This window comes from Nycticebus coucang, chromosome 2 (assembly GCF_027406575.1).
Source record: "Nycticebus coucang isolate mNycCou1 chromosome 2, mNycCou1.pri, whole genome shotgun sequence".
NCBI classification, from domain to species: domain Eukaryota; kingdom Metazoa; phylum Chordata; class Mammalia; order Primates; family Lorisidae; genus Nycticebus; species Nycticebus coucang.
This window is the reverse complement of record NC_069781.1, coordinates 5152386-5173512: the sequence shown is the minus strand read 5'-3', so window position 1 is coordinate 5173512 and position 21127 is coordinate 5152386. Positions and strand designations below refer to the sequence as shown.

The 21127-nt window shown below is 43.9% G+C and overlaps 1 protein-coding gene, 1 non-coding gene and 1 pseudogene across 6 annotated transcripts in view; all 3 read right to left on the bottom strand.

The window, feature by feature from the left end:
• Positions 1 to 21127, bottom strand: part of SETX (senataxin) — a 180262-nt gene that overhangs the window by 148172 nt on the left and 10963 nt on the right. For 2 of the 5 annotated variants that reach the window (XM_053559070.1, XM_053559075.1), the window contains exons 5-9: positions 20433 to 20511; positions 15644 to 15774; positions 13636 to 13870; positions 11548 to 11637; positions 10295 to 10360 (exon numbers count right to left, since the gene is read on the bottom strand). In XM_053559070.1, the coding sequence (XP_053415045.1) occupies positions 10295 to 10360; positions 11548 to 11637; positions 13636 to 13870; positions 15644 to 15774; positions 20433 to 20511 (601 nt within the window). Of the gene's footprint in view, positions 1 to 630; positions 2908 to 5423; positions 5510 to 10294; positions 10361 to 11547; positions 11638 to 13635; positions 13871 to 15643; positions 15775 to 20432; positions 20512 to 21127 lie in introns of those variants that run through there. The other 3 variants (XM_053559078.1, XM_053559083.1, XM_053559092.1) reach the window with 3 other exon arrangements.
• Positions 2921 to 5395, bottom strand: LOC128563683 (nucleolar protein 56-like; annotated as a pseudogene).
• Positions 5220 to 5305, bottom strand: LOC128580325 (small nucleolar RNA SNORD86). Its single transcript, XR_008378621.1, has one exon. It is a non-coding gene; the product is annotated as a small nucleolar RNA SNORD86 (small nucleolar RNA).

Sequence of the window (21127 nt, the reverse complement as noted above, 5' to 3'; positions counted from 1 at the left end):
CACTGAATGGAGTAAAACTGAAAGCTTTTCCACTAGAACTGAAACCAGACAAGGTTGTCCTCTATCGCCACTACTATTCAACATAGTGCTAGAAGTTCTAGCCAATACTTAATCAGGCAAGACAAGAAAATAAAGGGCATCCAAATGGGTGCAGAGGAAGTCAAACTCTTGCTCTTTGCCAATAATATGATGTTACACTTAGAGAACCCTGAAGACTCAACTGCAAGACTCCTGGAAGTGATCAAAAAAGACAGCAATGTCTCAGGATATAAAATCAATGTCCACAAATCAGTAGCCATGGTATATGCCAATAACAGTCAAGATGAGAAGCTAATCAAGGACACAATTCCCTTCACAGTAGCTTAAAAAAAAAAAAAAACGAAATACTTGGCTCGGTGCCATGGCTCAAGCCGCTAAGGCGCCAGCCACATACATCTGAGCTGGTGGGTTCAAATCCAGCCCAGGCCCGCCAAACAACAATGACGGCTGCAACCAAAAAAATAGCTGGGTATTGTGGCAGGCACCTGTCGTCCCAGCTACTTGGGAGGTGGAAGCAGGAGAATCACTTGAGCCCAGGAGTTGGAGGTTGCTGTGAGCTGTGATGCCACAGCACTCTACCCAGGGCAACAATTTAAGGCTCTGTCTCAAAAAAAAAGAAAAAGAAATACCTAGGAATATACATAACAAAAGAGATGAAAGAAAATTAGGAAGAAAATTACGAAACTCTAAGAAAAGAAATAGCAGAAGATATTAACAAACGGAAGAACATATCATGCTCATGGTTGGGAAGAATCAACATTGTGAAACTGTCTATACTACCCAAAGCAATCTACAGATTCAATGCAATCCCCATTAAAATACCATCATCATACTTTCAAGATGTGGAAAGAATAATTCTTCATTTTGTATGGAACCATTAGAAACCCCATATAGCCAAGGAAATTTTTTTTTTTTTTGGAGACAGAGTCTCACTATGTCACCTTTGGTAGAGTGCCGTAGTGTCACAGCTCACAACTACCTCAAACTCTTTGGCTTAAGTGATTCTCTTGCCTTAGCATCCCAAGTAGCTGGGACTATAGGTACCCGCGACAAAACCCAGCTACTTTTTGTTGTTGTTGTTATCATTGTTGTTTAGCAGGCCTGAGCTGGGTTCAAACCTGCCAGCCCTAGTGTATGTGGCCAGTGCCCTAACCATTGAGCTACAGGCGCCAAACTGCCAAGGCAATTCTTAGTAATAAAAACAAAGCTGGGGGTATCACCCTCCCAGACTTTTGGCTATACTACCAGGTCACAGTGATCAAAACAGCATGGTACTGGTACAAAAATAGAGACATTGGCATTTGGAACTGAATAGAAAACCATGAGATGAAACTGACCTCTTACAGCCACCTGATCTTTGATAGACCAAACAAGAACATAGGCTGGGGAAAAGAATTCTTATTCAATAAATGGTGGTGGGAGAACATGATAACCACATGTAAAAGACTAAAATTAGACCCACACCTCTCATCACTTACAAAATTGATTCAAGATGGATAAAAGATTTAAGTCTAAAGTACAAAACAATAAAAATCCTTGAAAGTGTGGGGAAAACATTTGAAGATATCAGCGTGGGAAAAGATTTTTATGAAGAAGACTTCTATGGCAATTGCAACAACAAAAATAAACAAATGGGACTTTAAACTGAAAGTTTTGGTACAGCTAAGGAAACAATAACCAAAGCAAACAACCTTCAGGATGGGAAAAGATATTTGCATATTATGAATCGGACAAAAACTTGATAACTACGATCTATAGAGAACTCAAATTATTTATCAAGAAAAAAAGACCCACAATCTCATATATCCCTGGGCAAGAGAGACGATTAGAACCTTCTCTAAAGAAGGCAGACGAATGGCTAACAAACATCTGAAAAAAATATTCATCAGAGAAATGCAAATCAAAACTACCCCAGTGAGAATGGCCCACATCACAAACTCTCAAAGCTGTAGATGTTGGTGTGGGATGTGGAGAAGGGAACACTTTTACAGTGCTGGTGGGACTGCAAACTAATACAACCTTTTTGGAGAAACCGCAAAGAACTCAAATTAGACGCTCCCATTTGGTCCTGCAATCCCATTGCTAGGCATCTACCCAGAACAAAAAAAAATTCTTTTATCATAAGGACATTTGCACTAGACTGTTTATCACAGCTCAATTTGCAATCGCCAAAATGTGGAAGCAGCCTAAATGACCATCAACCCAGGAACGGATTAACAAACTGTGGTATATGTATGCTATTCAGCCCTTAAAAAAGATGGAGACTTGACATCCTTTGTTATTTAACCTGGATAGTGGTGGAACACATTCTTCTTAGTAAAGCATCCTGAGAATGGAGAAACAAGAATCCAATGTACTCTATTCTAGTATGAAGGCAGTAGATGGGCGAATACAGGGTGGGGAGGTAGGGGAATGAGGGAGCGGGGAGAGGAGAGAAGGGAGGGGATGGGGGTTATGGTGGATGGCACACCTCTTGGGGGCAGGACACATTAATAAGAGGGACTTTATCGAACAAATGCAATCGGTGCAACCTAATTCTTTGTACCCTCAATGAATCCCAAACAATAAAAATAACCCTCCCCTAAAAACAAAAACCCCCCAAAACCACTGAGACTGAGAATAGCTTTACTGACATATGTATATAAATACAACAAAACTTGATATAAAAAGGAGAAACAGCAACTTCTGCTTAACTTTGTTCTGCGTCTTCTTCCTCACTGTCATCTTCACAGTAAAAGATGTCTCTAAACAGAAAAACTGGCTTGGGTGCTGCAGGGCTCCGGATTTTAGTGCCTTTTCTCTTCATCTTCTTTTCTAAAGACTCTTTAAACAAAGGTAGAATAGTCTCGTAAAGATAGTCGATGATCTCTACAGAAAAGAAATTTAATTTTGAAGTTATTTGTACAAAGCTTCTTACCAATGTCAAAGGGTACAGGACAATGACAACACACCGCTCTTGTTACTTTATGTGAGGTCTTGTCCTTATTGGTTTGTTAATATTCACTGACTTAATCCTCACAAAAATCCTGTGAGGTAGGTATTATGAGATAGGTATTATTTTTAATCTGTTTTTCAAATGGGGAAACAAAGGCACACAGACATTAAGAAACTTGCCTAAGGTCATGGAGTTAATAAGGATTCAAATCTAGGTAGTGATGTCTGCTGCATGCAAAGAAGTATTTCACCACACACTGCGAGGTGTGAGCTCATCCAGACCACGGAGCCTGAGAGACCTCTCACCAGAGACCTCATGCCCACGAGCTTGTCAGAGAAAGTCCAGGCTCTGGACTCCATCCGGAGACTGGGATTCAGTAGGTCTAGGACGAGGCCAGGAATCTTTTTAACACGTTCCCCACAAGGCTGTGATGATCTGAGTTTGGGATCATCAAGTGGCTACACAGAAAGAACCAGGCATCTTGCATCCCTTCTGGAACACAGTGTCTGCACACAGGGTGCATATTACATGGTGTGTGTGTGTCCGTGTGTCACATGTGCCTGCACGTGGACATGTGACGGCAGCCCCAGCAGCACCCAGCCATCTGCTCAGTGATGAAGCGCTATGCACTGTGCTGAACACATCTCACACATCAGTCATCTCATTTAGTGCTCGTCAAAATCCTGTCAGGTAGGGGGTATAATTTGTCAGTTTTCACCATTTTACTATTTTTTGTTTGTTTGACACAGAGTCTTAGTTGCCCTTAAAAGAGTGCCGTGGTGTCACAACTCACAGGAACCTCAAACTCTTGTGCTCAAGTGATCCTCTTGCCTCAGCCTACTGAGTAACAAGGACTACAGGCGCCAACCACCCTACCCTGCTGTTTTTTCTTTTTTTTTTAGAGACAGAGTCTCACTTTATCACCCTCGGTAGAGTGCCATAGCGTCACAGTTCACAGCAACCTCCAACTCCTGGGCTTAGGTGATTCTCTTGCCTCAGCCTCCCGAGTGGACTACAGGCGCCCACCACAAGGCCCGGCTATTTTTTGTTGCAGTTTGGCCGGGGCTAGGTTTGAACCCACCACCCTCGGTATATGGGGCTGGCGCCCTACCACTGAGCCATAGGCGCCACCCTATTTCTTCTATTTTTTTTGTTTCAGTTTTTGGCTGGGGCTGGGTTTGAACCTGCCACCTCTGGCATATGGGGTCGGCGCCCTACTCCTTTGAGCCACAGGTGCCACCCTTCTTCTATTTTTAGTAGAGATGAGGTCTCGTTCTTGCTCAGGCTGGTCTTGACCTCCTGAGCTCAAGCTATTCACTTGCCTCGGCCTCCTCGCTAGGATTACAGGCATGAGCCCAGCCCACCATTTTACTATTTTTTTCTGTGAATTTGTTTTTTTTCTGAGTTATGGACATGGGGTGAGAAATGTCACAGGGAGGTATGAGATACCCCTCCCTCACAGGAATGTCCGTTCGAATCTTCCTGGGGAACTTTGTGAAACTTTTTCTTCTTCTTGAAGCTGTCCTTCTCCGGCCCCTGCTGACTGTCTCTTCCTTAGAGGAGAATTTTCTCCTAGACACACTCTTGCTGCCTGCTTTCCAGGATCACTAACTACTGTTTCCTTCTTGGGTGAAGCTTTCTTTCTGGGAGGACTTACACGCAGTGGCCTCCTCCAGATCACTACTAGCCAACTCTTCCTTGGAGAAAGATCTCTTTTTCTTGGGTTTAGAGACAGGGATAGATGGGTGGTCTTCCATTCCACTCTCCTGAGGAACCTCCTGTGGCTTTTGTTGTTGCTTCTCTTTGGGTTTTTCCGCCTCAGCTGAGTGCTGCTGCTGTTATGTGAAGACACAGGGCGCGTGCAGCCAGTCATCTCTTTTCCTTCTTCATGCTTTTCTCCTGCCTCTCCGGTTTCCTGGTAATCTCAGCAGCCACTTCTTCTTCCCGAACCACCGCTTCCTTCATGACACCCAGACTCTTTCATGGACTGAATCTCTCCAGTCTCACAGGACAGCCACTCCTCAACTTGTTCTGGAAGCTTCTCCCCAGTACACTGGGGGGCACTTCAGAAAAGCAATAGATTCGTGGGCAATACTGCCTTTGTTTGCCAGGTATGGGGAGATTTGGCCTTTGTTCTTGGCAGCTGCCCAGTCAATGAAGGTGGAGTGGAAACTGAACCCACATTCGGTGTGCTAGCCCTTGTCTGCAGTGCTCTGGAAACGTGGTCCCTTTGCTGGGCCCTGGGAATCACTTAGACACCAGGACTGGCCATCACCCCCATAGCAGAGGTGTGCATAGGTCAGGGAGCCCAGGTCGGCCATCACCACGACGCCCTTTTACTCCTGATAAGGCTAGAGTCAAGAAGCTAGGGTCACTTGCCCAGGTGACTCACACACCAGCACGAGGCCCCAGACATGACGATAACCAGACAAATCTTCAAAATACTGACCTGCAAAAGTCTTCCTCTGCCAAAAGGGAACATAGGTAGCTTTCAGCTTATAAAATTTACTTTGAACATAAGATGGAGGAACATCACTTTAGAAAGAAAAAGATTAAAAAAAAAAGTTAGTTGAAAATTTATCATTTCATCGATGCTGTGTAGTAGGCACATTTAAGGTGGTCTATAGACAAAGCAGCTTTCTTACCTGGAACATGAAATCACTGTGTCTACAAAAGTGTGATAAGAATAAGACACATGAAAACGTATTGTTCATTTGGTTAAAAGAATAAAAGAAAGAAAGAAACCCATCAGTAGTACAAGATGGATTCTGTTTAAATTTAAATAACTTAAATCATTGGTTGAGAAGACAAAGTGTACCGCGGTGTCCATGCGCTGATGATGCTGGCCTTGCACTTGGCACGGCCTCAGTGCTTACATCATAAACAAGTCTGACACTCCACGATGGAGCCGCTGCTCTTCTCCCTCATTCTGAAGAGGAAGTAACTGAGGCACAGAGAAGGTGCCCAAGACCACACGGCAGATAAGGGATGGAGTGGGGGCTTCAGTGGGTCATGTGACCCAGATCCTACACGCTGTGCCTCCCACTTAGGACACCTCCATGCTTGTCAGAACGCCAAGGCACATGCTCCCCAATCCTTCCAAACTAAAGGCCAAACAACCTGTCAACATGCACACTTCTGAGAGTCTACCCACCCCCAAACCTCATGATGCTCAACAATTTATCTTATACAAAGGGGCCATGCTTTACAGTCCAGCTCTCCCTTGCCAGCAAGCAAGAAATCCAGATATTCAGAGTGGTAGCCACTTTGTTAAACAGTAGAAACAGATTCAAAATGCAAGAGCTATATGCAGCAAAGGCCAGTGGAGGTGCACAGAGTCAGCTTAGAGATGTGTGAGAGCCACGGGCAGTCTCACTTCTCAGATAAGAAATGCAAATGAAACCACACTGAAACTACTGCTGGAAGTGTGAAGAGAAACACAGTCTTTATATCGTCTGAAAATGTCTCCCATAGCCATTTTTGGTCACCATGGGTAAAGTGGGTATTAGTAGGGAAATGAGGCAGATGCCACCTCGGCTTAAAGCTCAAACGCAGAATCATGTGACTCAGGATGTGATGCAGTGATGAAGACACACCGCCCCAGTGTGAGAGTCCCAGCTGTAATATACAACCTGAATCTACAGTGATGAAGACACACCGCCCCCATGTCAGAGTCCCAGCTGTAATATACAACCTGAATCTACAGTGATAAAGACACACCGCCCCCGTGTCAGAGTCCCAGCTGTAATATACAACCTGAATCTACAGTGATAAAGACACACCGCCCCCGTGTCAGAGTCCCAGCTGTAATATACAACCTGAATCTACAGTGATAAAGACACACCGCCCCCGTGTCAGAGTCCCAGCTGTAATATACAACCTGAATCTACGTGATAAAGACACACCGCCCCCGTGTCAGAGTCCCAGCTGTAATATACAACCTGAATCTACAGTGATAAAGACACACCGCCCCCGTGTCAGAGTCCCAGCTGTAATATACAACCTGAATCTACAGTGATAAAGACACACCGCCCCCATGTCAGAGTCCCAGCTATAATATACAACCTGAATCTAATCAACTCCTAATGAGGGACATTCTACAACACAACTAGCCTGCATTCTTCCAAAATTTCAACATCATCAAAGGTAAAGGCAGAAAAACTTTACAAATTAAACGACACTAAGGAGATGTAACAAGGAAATGCAAGGTGTGATTGGATCTTATATCAGGAAGCACATGCCTATAACGTGCTATAAAGGACATTATTGGGATAACTGGTAAAGTGTGAAGGTGGACTGATTTAGAGTATTGTATTATATTAATGTTAAATGTCCCAATTCTCAATTGCACAATGGTTATATACACTAACAGCCTTGTTTAGGTGCTGTCTGCTTCTAATTCTTAGATGGTTATGTGGAAAAGTGTTATTCCCTTGGAGCAGATGAGGAGGAATGAGAAAGCCAATGTGGCAGAATATGAGGATGAGGTGACTGAATGAAGGCTGTATGGGGATGCTTTCTACTATTCTTACAACTTGCTAGCTTTTTGAGGCCTTTAATAAACTTTGCACACATTTCATTTACCTTTCGTAGGTATCTTCAGTGGGGTTGGGGGAGGGCTGGTCTGACTTACTTGGACCACGGTACCTGGCATGGTGGCCCCTAACACACACACAGCACGTCCATCCATCTGGATATGCAGCACTGCAAACCACACACTATTCTGCACGGCATGTCCCATCTAAAACGACATCATGGCACTCCCAGTGCACCATCTTTTTTGCAGCTGTGAGGTATGTCATCATTCGGGTACACTATATATACAGCCAGTCCTCTATCAGTGGGCATGTAGGTTGTTCTAGAAAAAATACTACTGTGGTAAATTATACTGTACAGAAGTCATTTCATATATGGGTAGATTTATTCTGTAGAGGTATTTCAAGAAATGGAATCACTCAATTCCAAACAGAATTACTGAAAGGGAATATTTAAATTTTGAAAGGTACTAAGGTAAAGTGTGTAAAATTGCCAAAAAATAACAATCATCAGAGCATGTGGATGTGGAAGTTTAGATAAGCTGGCTGGCACTACTGATGTAAATATACGAAACCTTATCTACTGAGCTGGCTGAACTAGGTGATGGGTGCGTGGGGCTTCATTTACTCTGAGTTTAAAACTTTTCTCGTAAAAAGTGGCCCCCAACTGGGGATTGCTGATAAAGCAGTATTTAGATGGAAACCTATGTCCTTAAATGTATATTAAAAAGAAGAAAAACTGAAAGTGAGCGAAGAACTCATTTCTACTTGTTGAAAAACAACAGCAAAATTAACTCAAACAGAGCTGGAGAATATAATAAAGAACATACCAGGATCAGAATAATCATGAAATGGGGTCAGTGCCATCACTGCTGGTGCTCTGAGAAGTCATCAGACCAACTTCAGGATCCTCTCTGGGTGTGGCTTTGATATTTAAAAAAAATTCCCCAGGGAGGGGGGTGGGGCCTTGGTGTGTGTCACACTTTATGGGGGCAAGACATGATTGCAAGAGGGACTTTGCCTAACAATTGCAATCTGTGTAACCTGGCTTATTGTACCCTCAATGAATCCTCAACAATAAAAAAAAAAAAAAAATTCCCCAGATGGTATCAATGTGCGAGCTGGGCTGAGCATCAATGAGCTAGGGAATTGGGAGAGTTCCAAAGCCCCAAATTGGGTACACAGAGATAACTGGAATCCTGCCACCTTTGGAGAGCATGCTGTGTTGTCAGCACATCATGTGAACTACCCTGGCACGTGTTGGTCTGGCCCCGGCATGCCCACTCAGCCGAACCACCAACATCACCTTCTTACTCACTGCCCTCCAGCCACCTGGACACTGGTCAGTCCCTTGATGTGCCCAGTTGGTGCCTGTCCAGTTTGTGCAATCACTACCGTCTGCCCACAGAACACTCCTGCATTTTACCCAAGTGTGGCTACCTTGCTAGTGCTTCAGGAAGTCATCCCTAATCACTCTCTCTGACTGCCTCCAGCCCTCAGCCCTCAAGTCTCTTCCACCCTATTATTATTATTTTTTTTTTGAGACAGCGTCTCACTTTGTTTCCCTGAGGTTGAGTGCTATGACATCATATCTCACAGCAACCTCAAACTCGTGGGCTCAAGTGATCCTCATGCCTCGGCTTCCCAAGTAGCTGGGACTATAGGCACCCACTACAACACCTGGCTAACTTTTTTTTCCACTTCTTTTTTTTTCAGTAGAGATAAGGTCTCACTATTGCTCAGGCTGGTCTTGAACTCCTAAGCTCAAGCAATCCGCCCACTTTAGCCTCCCAGAGTACTAGGATTACATGAGTGTGCCACAGCAAATGGCCCTTTCTATTTTCTCTGTAATAACTATGTTGAATGAAATTAGTTCACTTGCTTACAGGCTCGTCCCATTATGACTAACGTGGGATCCCAGAATCCTTATTCACCATTCCCTTCTGTGACTGGTCAACAAGTAATTATTGTTAGTTTGCCATCGGTATTGTCAATATTGTTTGTTGTGGGTTTTTGGTTAAAAATGTGTGTTTATATCAATAGAATGAAAGCTCCTCCAGGCAGGGAATCTGGGTTTTTTTCAATGTGGTATCCCTAGAACCTAGAAAAATGCCTGGCATATAGGTGCTTGTTTTTGGTAGATGAAGAGTTATTCTGTCCTTTGATTTTCTAACAATTAGACTTGATGGAATGTAGGTCCTGGGACTGTTCATTCCCTTGTTGCTAAAGCAGAGTATCCACCGTCTCACCGCTGCTGCCTGTCAGTGCCAATCTGACTGTAGGTAATACTTCCCCATCACGGTCACTCTCCCACTAGAGAGCTGAGACAGGAGGACAGGGGGCTGGGCAGGGGGCTGGGCCGCAGATGTTATGCTTTACCCTCTCCCTGAAATTTGTGAGGTCAATGTGATCACCGTGCACTATGGAAACTGCCTCTACCTAAAATCTGTAATCACAAAACACTCGAGGTGTGATGATCTACCTGACACGCTCCAAAAAGAAAAGTGAAAACATACCCAATTACTGATCTATGTGATGCCAGGAAAACCTTATGTACTTAGCAGCTCAGAGCCTTTATTATTATAATTTGCTACGAAAACTCAGTTTTTACTCTGTATGATGCCAAATTGGTTTTCTAGCAAACACGAGGAATCTTAATCACCACTTACATAAAATTCCACAGGCAGCATCAATTTCAGTCTTGTTTCTTTAAAACTGCCAGGCAGTCATTTGTTAAAAGTCACCTTTCCTTTTAATTAACTTAACGTTAAACAAATGGTCTTACCCTATGGCACTGGCAAGATCTTCCCAGTCTATTTCATTAGCATCTTCCACATCTTCTTCATATAACCTAGGAGAAAATAAAAAAGTTAAATTTTCAAGCAAACATTAGCCTGATGGACATCTTCATGGACCCATGGAATATTAAGAGCTAAAAGGTTCCAGGGCTTTCACCTCTACTCCAGCTCCCTCATTACACCCACCCAGTGAGATCATCTATCCTAGCCCAAGGTTATTCCAAGGTAACTGAGCTACAGAGATGGGCTGAAAAGACATCTCTCCTCCTTCTGAACCCTTTATATCTCCCACCAAACCATGTCGCTTTCTCGTAGTAAAAAACCCAACTTCATCAACACAGACACATAGAAATAATACATCCGTGCTCATCACTTACTATGTGACAGACACTATGCTAAGACCTTTATGAGAACAAATTCCTGTACAGTAACCTGTACTACCCACTGATGATCTGGGGAGGATTAGCCCCATTCTATAGACAAAGAAACGGTGCTAAGACACTGAGTTGTGGGCTCAAGATTTCATGGCTGACCGGTGGTGCCAACCCTGGAACCCAGGTCTGCCTGACTCAAGGTGCCCTCCCTGGACCTGCTAGTCTATGCTGTCTCTTTAGAAGAGGAAGAAGAGGTGGAGGCAAAACCAGCCAGACCAGTATAGAGAATAGAGAAGCACACCAGTGAACTTGAAGCAGGGTTCATACCAGAGAGCAGGGAGAGAACAAAGTTGGACAGAATGGCCGAATCCAAAAGGTTTTTGCCAGGCTTGCTAATCTTATAGGCTTCATAAAACAGGCCTGTCTCTCCCTTTCTCTTACCACTCCAAACACTTCAGGGAGGACAGTGTGGGGGCCAGAGACTCAAGGGCAAACCCAAAGACCAAGCAACGGTAATAAGAGCAAACTCTGCTGGAGAGCAGGAGGATTCTGTCTGAATTATATCCACATGAAAAGCTGCAAAGCCCAAGTTAACTATATTTATTGAGTACATACTACGTTTTTATGCACCTTATTTCATTTTAACGTCCTGACAACACTAAGAAGTAGGTACTATTATCATCCTCTTGAAAGATTAATAAACTAAGATTTAGAATGGTAGGTCATATGCCCTCTGTAATACATGTAGAAAGTCCTGGAACAGGGATTTGAACTCTGGCAATCGCACTACAGAGTCTGCTGCATTAATAACTACTCTCTGGCTAGAGAGAAAACAATTAAAATAGCATCAATTTCTATTCCTATACCTTTCAATAAGATTGATTTTGGCCTGTAGGCCATTAACTCCTCGGTATATGTTCTGGCCATTAGTCATCCTCTTGGTTAGAATTTCTGTCCTGTATTAAAAGAAAGATAAAAATTTAGTTTACTTTCAGGGGTAAAGTTCCCACTAAAATTTCTCAAATTTTTATCATCCTAAACTGCCTTCATTCAGAACCAACTACTAACTTCTCATCACTGCTAACATTTTATACCATGAAAAATATACCTATTTTTTCAAAAAGTAGAAAGAGATAAATAAAATGATAGAAAATTGGTGATTACTCAAACTGGATGATGAATACAAAGAGTTCTACTTACACATATTATGAAATTTTCATGAAGAAGAGAGACAAGGGTCTCACTGTGTCGTGGGTAGAGTGCCATGGCATCACTGTAACTCACAGCAACCTCAAACTTGTGGGCTCAGGAGATCCTCCTGCCTCAATCTCCTGAGCAGCAGGTACTACACATGCCTGCCATGATGCCCAGCTAGTTTTTCTATGTTTAGTAGGGGTAGGGTCTCAGTCTTACTCAGGCTGGTCTTGAACTCAAGACCTCAAGCAATCCACCTGCCTTGGCCTCCCAAAGTGCTAGAATTACAGGTGTGAGCCACAGCATCCAGCCTAAAAGAGAAATCTTGTAATATTATCTTAACAATGTTGATTCTGAAACAGGACTACCCTTAATCATAATCATTTCCCTTTCTTAACATTGATGTATTATCTTCCAATTGAGGCTTACAACCCTGTCTTCCCTTTTCTTTTTTTTTTTTGTAGAGACAGAGTCTCCCTTTATGGCCCTCGGTAGAGTGCCGTGGCATCACACAGCTCACAGCAACCTCCAACTCCTGGGCCCAAGAGATTCTCTTGCCTCAGCCTCCCAAGCAGCTGGGACTACAGGCACCCGCCACAACGCCCGGCTATTTTTTGGTTGCAGTTTGGCTGGGGCTGGGTTTGAACCTGCCACCCTCAGTATATGGGGCCAGCGCCCTACCCACTGAGCCACAGGCGCCGCCCTGTCTTCCCTTTTCTTAAGCTTAAAATACAGGAGTAGAAAGAGCTCCAGTTTCTCCATATGATACCTTTCCCAAACCTGTTTGATTTCTCTGAGCGTATTCTTATGTCCCTACAGCAGAACCATGAGGTACATAAACAGTGTAACTCAGGAGTGTGCTTTTAACACAAAATGTGCCCACTCTGGTTTCATTTCTGTGTGGCATTCAAGGGTCGCCGGGTGTGCTTCGTGCACAAGGTGCGGGTTCAAGGGTCACATTGCAACCCTCTAGGAAAAGCTACATCCGGCAAAGTGCAGCAAGATCAGGGTGCAGCTAAGAACATGAGGGCCTCACTTCAGATGGAGGTGGAGGAACTGCTGAACCTGAGAGTAAAACGAAGAGAGGTAGAGTTGGTACTGATCACCATGCTGCGAGGTGTCTTCAGAACATTCACTTCATATTTTAGCACTGCAAACAGGTAACTATCTTCTTTTACTAAAAACTTAGAAAGAGATGAGTAAAGAAATCAGAAGTCAATATTCAGTATTTAGAAAATTCAAGTTCTTGGCTTGGCACCTGCAGCTCAGTGGCTAGGGTGCCAGCTACATACACCAGAGCTGGTGGGTTTGAATCCAGCATGGGCCTGCCAGACAACAATGACAACTACAACCAAAAAAAAAAGTAGCTGGGCTTTGTGCTGGGTGCCTGTAGTCCCAGCTACTTGGGAGGCAAGAGAATCACTTGAGCTCAGGAGTTTGAAGTTGCTGTGAGTGCTGCCCACGGCACTTTACCAAGGGCGACATAGTGAAGACTGTCTCAAAAAAAAAAGAAAAGAAAACTCAAGTTCTTTATAAGGAAGCCATATACTTCTCAGTGAGCCAAGGCTACTTGTTAAATGCTAATTTAAATCAGAGCGGGACACTGAGGCAGCTGGGGCCATGGACTAGACACGATGGTTCTTGACGTGAACACGGCCACACAGCAGGTGCACAGATGGTCTCAGTCACTCACCCCTCTGCCCCTTCTATAGAAACTGGAGAAAGGGGTGGGGGGTGGAGAGACAGAGAATATAACTTACCACTTACTTTTACACTGCATCCAATTTCTGGTTTCCACTTTAGCTTCTACTTCTACCCAAGATATGCCCCTGTAAAGCTTCTCCCGAACAACTGACAGGCGATCTTCAGGGTTTTCTTGAAGTCTGGAATCAACCTCATCCCACTCCTGGTGAGACATTTTCTTTAGAATCACTTCTTCAACAGCCTTAATTAATTTCTGGGTTTCTTTCTTACTCCAAGCACCGTGGTTTCTTTCTATAGATATAAAAGGATGGTCTTGTAGTTGCTAATCTATTTGTTTTCAAACACAATATTAAAAAAAAAATGATAAATCAGGCACTTCTCCCAAGACAATGGCCAACATCTCAATTACACAAACAAAACAATAAAATACAAACACATGCAAATTAAAATTAAATTACTGAAGTGGTCAAGGATTCCTTTTAAGTATCAAGGCCAGAAATTACTAAATAACAAATCTCATTCATTTATTTGTTTACTTATGTGTTGACTGATTGATGGACTGATTGAGATGAGGTCTGGCTATAGGGCCCAGAGTGGTCTTGAACGCGTGGCTGTAAGCAGTTTTCCTGCCCTGGCCTCTCAAAGTGCTAGGATTACAGGCAAGAGCTACTGTGTCCAGCCAGTAAATCCTTTCTTAAAGCAAAGCTTTTTTTAAACTTCAAAAAAGTTCTTCCTGTTTCAGAGAGTAATGTCTCCTGTTCGAAACTGTGAGGTTCTCAAACATTTTTACCGAACATTTATTTAATGGGAGGAAAAAAAAAATCAAATGGCTTCTAAGTTCAGGACATATCTCTCCACTAGGAATTGCTAGTGTCAGTGCAATGCCTAATGACGGAGGCACTCAGGTGGTTCTGAAGCCACTCACCTGTGCGGGATGTCAAAAGCACCTGTGTGTCGCCCTCCCCACTAGACACACGTGCAGTCATGCTAAGGAAGGAAAACGCCTCCGACTGGAAGCCTGCCAACATCTCTGGTTTGGCCCACTGTCTTTTATCTCAATAACAATTTGGATGAATATTTAAAAATTAAGAGATTTCCAAGAAAGACAAAGGTATCTAGAGTTCACAAAATTAAAAAAGAATAATAATTCCGGATTTTTGTTTTACTTGGAAACTCGAAGAACTGGCCCTAAGGCATTCTCTGTGTGGCCAGAGTATGTGTGCCCCTATGCTAAACAGTAACCTCAACAACTATCTTATTATTATTTTTTTTTTTGAAACAGAGTTTCATTCTGTTGCCCAAACTGGAGTGTAATCAATAGTGTGATCAGAGCTCACAAGCAAACTCTTAGCTTGTCAAGTGATCCTCCTGCCTCAGCCACCCGAGTAGCTGGGACTACAGGTGCCCACCACAATGCCTGGATAGTTTTTCTACTTTCAGTAGAGACAGGGTCTCACTCTTGCTCAGCATGGTCTTGAACTCCTGAGTTCGAGGGATCTTCCTGTCTCTGTCTCCCAGAGTGACAGGATTATAGGCATCAGCCACCATGCCCCACTAAGACTGTCATATTGAAGTGACTTCAGATGTTTGGATGTGAAGATTATAACCAAGGAAATTTAGGGGGAAAGAGAAGAAAAAGAGATAGGAGGTCAGCCCACACTGGGTTTAGGAAAAGCTGCTTCCTGGACAGGCCAAGAGAACTTCACACCTCCCTCCTATAGCCTCCTTGACACAGTGGAAAAGTGACTGCCTTCACCCAGGCTGTCCCCAAACCAGTTTCTTTGGGTATTGGTCCACTTGGTAGGTACATTTCCACTGAAAGTTACCGAAGTTCAGAAGTTACTGAACTGCGGTAACAATTAGTCTTGCGAATAAAGGTTGCCTGGTTTCACCAAATACACATGAGGAAACCAAATGAAGTGGTGCAGAGAATGGCTTCAGCAAACAATAGCTTTCCCTGAAGACAGGCTACAGTGATTCCTGGGCACTGGGCAAGTCATGAGCTAAACCAGTCCTGTCGGGGCTCACTTCTCTCTCAGGAGGGCACTAGGGACTACTGCTTACCAGCGCTGATCTGGGAGAACTTCAGGGCCACAGAGAGGCTACTTCGGGCCACCATCTCTCCAATCTTTTTCCAGTCATTTCCATGGAGAGAATGGTACATCTTTAACTTCTTGGTGTCTGCTTCGCTATATCTAAGAAAGGAGAAATGTTTTCTGAGTTTGAACTATGAAAGTAAAAGAGGTATTCTCATCGCAGTGCACTGCACTTGTGGGAAAAGCTGAACGGGGTGGGTGGTTAGGAAACCCCATTCCAGCAACAGGCCTACCAGTGACCAGAACTCTCGTCATTTCCTGTCTGAGTCTCAACATGGGCCATCCTATCAGTCAATCACTGCAGCCTCAGGCCAGAGGTCTGGCTCAGTCACACAGCAGTGGGAGCAGACAATCCCCGAGCCCCTCCTCACTCCAGAACCTCTCTCTGGGTGGCAGAAATGGCCTTATTCCTGCCACCTGGACGGGGAGTGCTTCCCTGGCAACCTTAGCCAAGGGTTCCGTTGATCACTCCTACAGAGCGTGGTGCCTCGCTGTGCCTCTCCTTCAGCCATAGGAACAACCTGCTGTTATACATGCACAAGCTCTCTTGTTCATAATGCTTTCTCTATACCATCAGCACTCCCAAAGAAACTAACACAAGCCATATGTGGATTGTAAATTTCCCAGTAGTCATAGGAATAGTCATTCTAATCTAGTTTGAATGAAATTAATTTTAAGACTATATTTCATTCAATCCAGTATGTTAAAAACGCTCTCATGATAACATATCATTCATATCACAAAATGTTAAAGAGATATTCCAGTGCTGGGCGAGGTGGCTCATACCTGTAATCCCAGCACTCTGAGAGGCTAAGGTGGGCGGACTGCCTGAGCTCATGAGTTCGAGACCAGCCTGAGCTAGAGCAAGACCCTGTCTCTAAAAATAACTAGGTGTTGTGCTGGGCCCCTGTAGCCCCAGCTACTGGGGAGGCTGAGGTAAGAGAATGATTTGAGCCCAGGAGTCTGAGGTTGCTATGAGCTGTGACACCATGCAGTCTACCAGAGGTGACAATCTGAAACTCTGTCTCAAAGGAAAAAAAAAAGAGAGAGACTCTACATTCTGTTTTTCATGCCAAGCCTGCAAAGCCCAGGGTGTGTTCTACTTTTACAGCACATCTCAGTCTGGACTAATCACACTTCAAGTGTTCAGCAGCCACCAGTGTCACAGCTGGTAGTCACGGCTCCAGAAGAAAATCGGATAAGGGCACAGACATTGTTGGTTTGTATAGTACGGCACTGATAGTACTTGACAGACAAAAGACATTCAGCACATGTGCAACAAACGGCTTAATATACATATGTAACCATTTAAAGCACTTAAAGCACATTAATCCCATATAAAAACAAATATATTAAAGTACTAAAAACCCACCATTTTTTTATTTTTAGGCAGAGTCTCACTCTGTTGCCCAGGTTAAAGTGTTGTGGTGTCATAGCTCCCAGCAATCTCAGACTCCTGAGCTCAAGAGATCCCCTTGCCTCAACCTCTGAGTAGCTGGGACTACAGGTGCCTGCCACAACACCTGGCTAGTTTTTCTATTTTTAGTAGATACAGGGTGTGGCTCTTGCTCAGGCAGGTCTCGAACTTGTGAGCTCAAGTGGATCCACTGGCCTTGGCCTCCCAGAGTGCTAGGATTACAAGCATAAGCACGGTGACCAGCCTAAAAAAACACTATTATATTACAAAAATATTGAGATTAAACACCTTAAATAATTTAAGTAAAGAGCAATCTTTATAACATCCTAAGATTCTTAAACCTTAATGCAGTAGGTCGTTCATGTTATTACTAAGGCAACAACAAAAGAAACTCTGGTAAGATATGAACAAGTTGTGATGATAGCGATCTATAAATTCTTCAGGACAGTAACATCTTCTCTCATAAATTTATCTGTAAACACAGAGTATAGTAAACAGAAGACTTGTTATTCTTCACTATTAAGAATCATGGGTATATGGTGGAGCCTGTAGCTCAGTGGGCAGAGCGCCGGCCACATACACTGGGGCTGGAGGGTTCAAACCTGACCCAGGCCAGCTAAAACAACAATGACAACCGCAACAAAAAAATAGCAGGCACTGTGGCAAGTGCCTGTAGTCCCAACTACTTAGGAAGCCGAGGCCAGAGAATCACTTAAGCCCAAGAGTTTGGGGTTGCTGTGAGCTGTGACGCCACAGCACTTTACTGAGGGCAACAAAGTGAGACTCTATCTCAGAAAAAAAAAAAAAATCATGGGTATTGAAAGGGAATACTTCCTAGTGCTTTTCCTCTCAAGGCAATCAGTCTTCCTGAGATTAAAAAACACTTAAATACACCCTTGAAACAAAAGAAAACAGGAAGAGAGAAACAAAGTACACCAAAACAGGGCCAGGCGCAGTCCCAAAGCCCCTCAGAGCCTTGCAATTCTTTTTGCCTCTGGTCTTCTACTTTTTGTTCAGCCAAGAACTCTTTAAGCTAGAAAAGTATTCCCAAGGCAAATGATCACTGCGACATGGAGAGTGCAGCACAAATGAGTAGAATGACAGACTTTCATTACTATAAAAATTTCATTCCCCTACATATGTCACAGGCAGAAAAGTATGCAACCTCAGCTGCCACCCTTATTTTGCCAAATGCAAATGTCACCTTTAGTCGTTTTTTTTAAAGTTCTGTTCCTAACCGTCTAACCTGAGGGTTTGGCAAAAAAGGACAAGACAGTCTCAGCCTGTGTGTATGAACTTTCCTCACCTAGGACTGATTTCTTTTCCATTTTCTTTATTTTTAATCAACTGAATCTACCTTGATCTTAGAAGTTGATTTCTTTTTGTAAAATTTTATAACAGAAACCAAGGTCGTATCAATGTCAGAAGTTGAGGTAACATGTCTGTCTTCTACAATCACACAGTGGAGCAGGTAGATGTAGGAGAGGCCATAGGGTTCAAAGTGCCGCACTAGAGACAGAGTCGTCTGGGAAAGCCAAGCGTCCCTGCTGGCCCTGAGTGCTGAAAACAAGGCTCACAAGTCCCAGCCCTGAGTCATACTCAGCAGTGACAAGACAGAAGTACAGTAAACAGAATGTGTTAGGGCCCAATCATGCAGTTAAAGAAAACCTCCTCATTTTTCAACCTGGACTCTCTTTGACGCTTGCCACTATGCTATTTTCTCACGCCTAAGATTTCTTTTCTTTTCTTTTTTTTTTTTTTTTTTTTGAGACAGAGTCTCACTTGGTCACCCTGAGTAGAGTGCCAGGGCATCACAGCTCATAGCAACCTCAAACTCTTTGGGCTCAAATGATCTTGCCTCAGCCTCCCAAGTATTTGGGACTACAGGTGCCCACCACAATGTCCAAATATTTTTAAAGATGGGGTCTCACTCTGACTCAGGCTGGTCTTTAACTCCTGAGCTCAGGCAATCTACCCTCCTTTGTCTCCCAGAGTGCTAGGATTCCAGGTGTGGGCCACCACACCTGGCCCTCATGCCTGAGATTTCAATAAAGGCCTGTGAGGATTGGTGGGAAGGGCCACACCCTTGTCTCTCTGAGGAAGGAAAGATGGTGCTGGCCTCTCAGGGTCCCTCAGTTCAATGTAAAATGCATTGAGTAGGTGTTTCTATTTTGCATGGAGTCACACATACAGGTAGAGATGACACTTCCTGCTGACACTTATGCCCTTGAGCAGAGTGCTCACCCATAGCCCACATTTGATCTATGTCTGTTTTTTTTTTTTTTTGTAGAGACAGAGTCTCACTGTACTGCCCTCCGGTAGAGTGTCGTGGCGTCACACGGCTCACAGCAACCTCTAACTCCTGGGCTTACGCGATTCTCTTGCCTCAGCCTCCCAAGCAGCTGGGACTACAGGCGCCCGCCACAACGCCCGGCTATTTTTTTGTTTTTGTTGCAGTTTGGCCGGGGCTGGGTTTGAACCCGCCACTCTTGGCATATGGGGCTGGCGCCCTACTCACTGAGCCACAGGTGCCACCCAATGTGTCTGTTTTTTTTTTAACTTGGAATGTTGGAAACAAATTATAATTGGACATGTTATTTGGAACCAAGGGAGAAAAAAAATGCCAATAACTTCAGGAAGCACTCTAGGTTGCCCCAACTGAATAGCACTTACATGGTGTAATACTGGTGTTTATGTCCACCTTCAAATACTCACTGAAAACGCAAAAGAATTATGCTAAATTGGCTGGGCGCGGTGGCTCACGTCTATAATCCTAGCACTCTGGGAGGCCAAAGCAGGTGGACTGCCTGAACTCAGGAGATCACCTGAGCAAGAGTGAGACCCTGTCTCTAAAAAACTAGCCTGGTGTCATGGTGGGCACAGTCGTCTCAGCTACTCAGGAGGCTGAGGCAAGAGGATCGCTCAAGCCCAAGAGTTTGAGGCCCACTCTACCCAGGGTGACAGAGTGAGACTCCATCTTAAAAAAAAGCCTGTCCTAAGTGCTGAAGGAACATCTTGTCAAGGAGAAACGTGTGGATTCATCAGGAGCTTACAAGATACTAGCGAGCAGAGAAAACACGAATAATAGTAGGAAAGGCAGAGTGTGTGGGGAGCTAAAGCAAAAGTAGAAAGAAAAAGCTGAGGATTTGGGGAGAGAAGATCAGAAAAGGTTTGGGAAAGACACAGGCCTTGAAGACAAAACATCTGACAACAAATACACAATTAGCTTCACACATAAAAATCTTCACTTCTGGTCTATTGCTGTGGGATATTTTGATTTATAGTGTTGGCGAAGACAAGAGGTATGTTCTGTCTCAAGCTGCTAAAACTCTTTTCTTACCTGCCTTTGTAATTATTGACATCGAACATCTTCTTTGCTCTGTAGTATATGAGTTTCCAGGGTCGGGCAATGTCCTTACCTAAAGTCAGAAGACAGGCAGTCAGAGGGGCCACAGAGTTAGCATCAAATGAATCACAATTATAAGAGAACCAGAACAGCCCTTTTAAATAACACTGTCCTAACCCCCAGGTTAGGGCTGGGAATTCATGTGTCCCATAGAAAGCTGTCTTGGAGAGAAGAGGTTTGTCATCATCAGTTTCCTTGGAGATCTTCAAAAGGTTACATTTAGGACCTAGGGCTCCAGTGTCTGGTCTACTCAGTTTGTAAAAGACCCTTATAAGCAAAGTCATTTTAGCATAACTTGAATTAAGAGGAACAGAGTACTAAGGTGGGGGCACAGGCTAAAGTTACTCATAAGAGAAACAAAAATCTTTCTAAAAAGCTCTTCTCACTTTCCCATTTTAAAGAAGAAATAATCCCAGCTGGACTCGGTGGCTCATGCCTGTGATCCCAGGACTCTGGAAGGCCAAAATGGGAGCCTCCTTTGAGCTCAGGGGTTCGAAACCAGCCTGAGCAAGAGCGAGACTTGGTCTCTGCTAAACATTAGCTGGCCTTCGTGGTGAATGCCTATAGTGCCAGCTACTGAGGAGGCTGAGGCAGGAGGATCACTTAAGCCCAGGAGTGTGAGGTTGCTG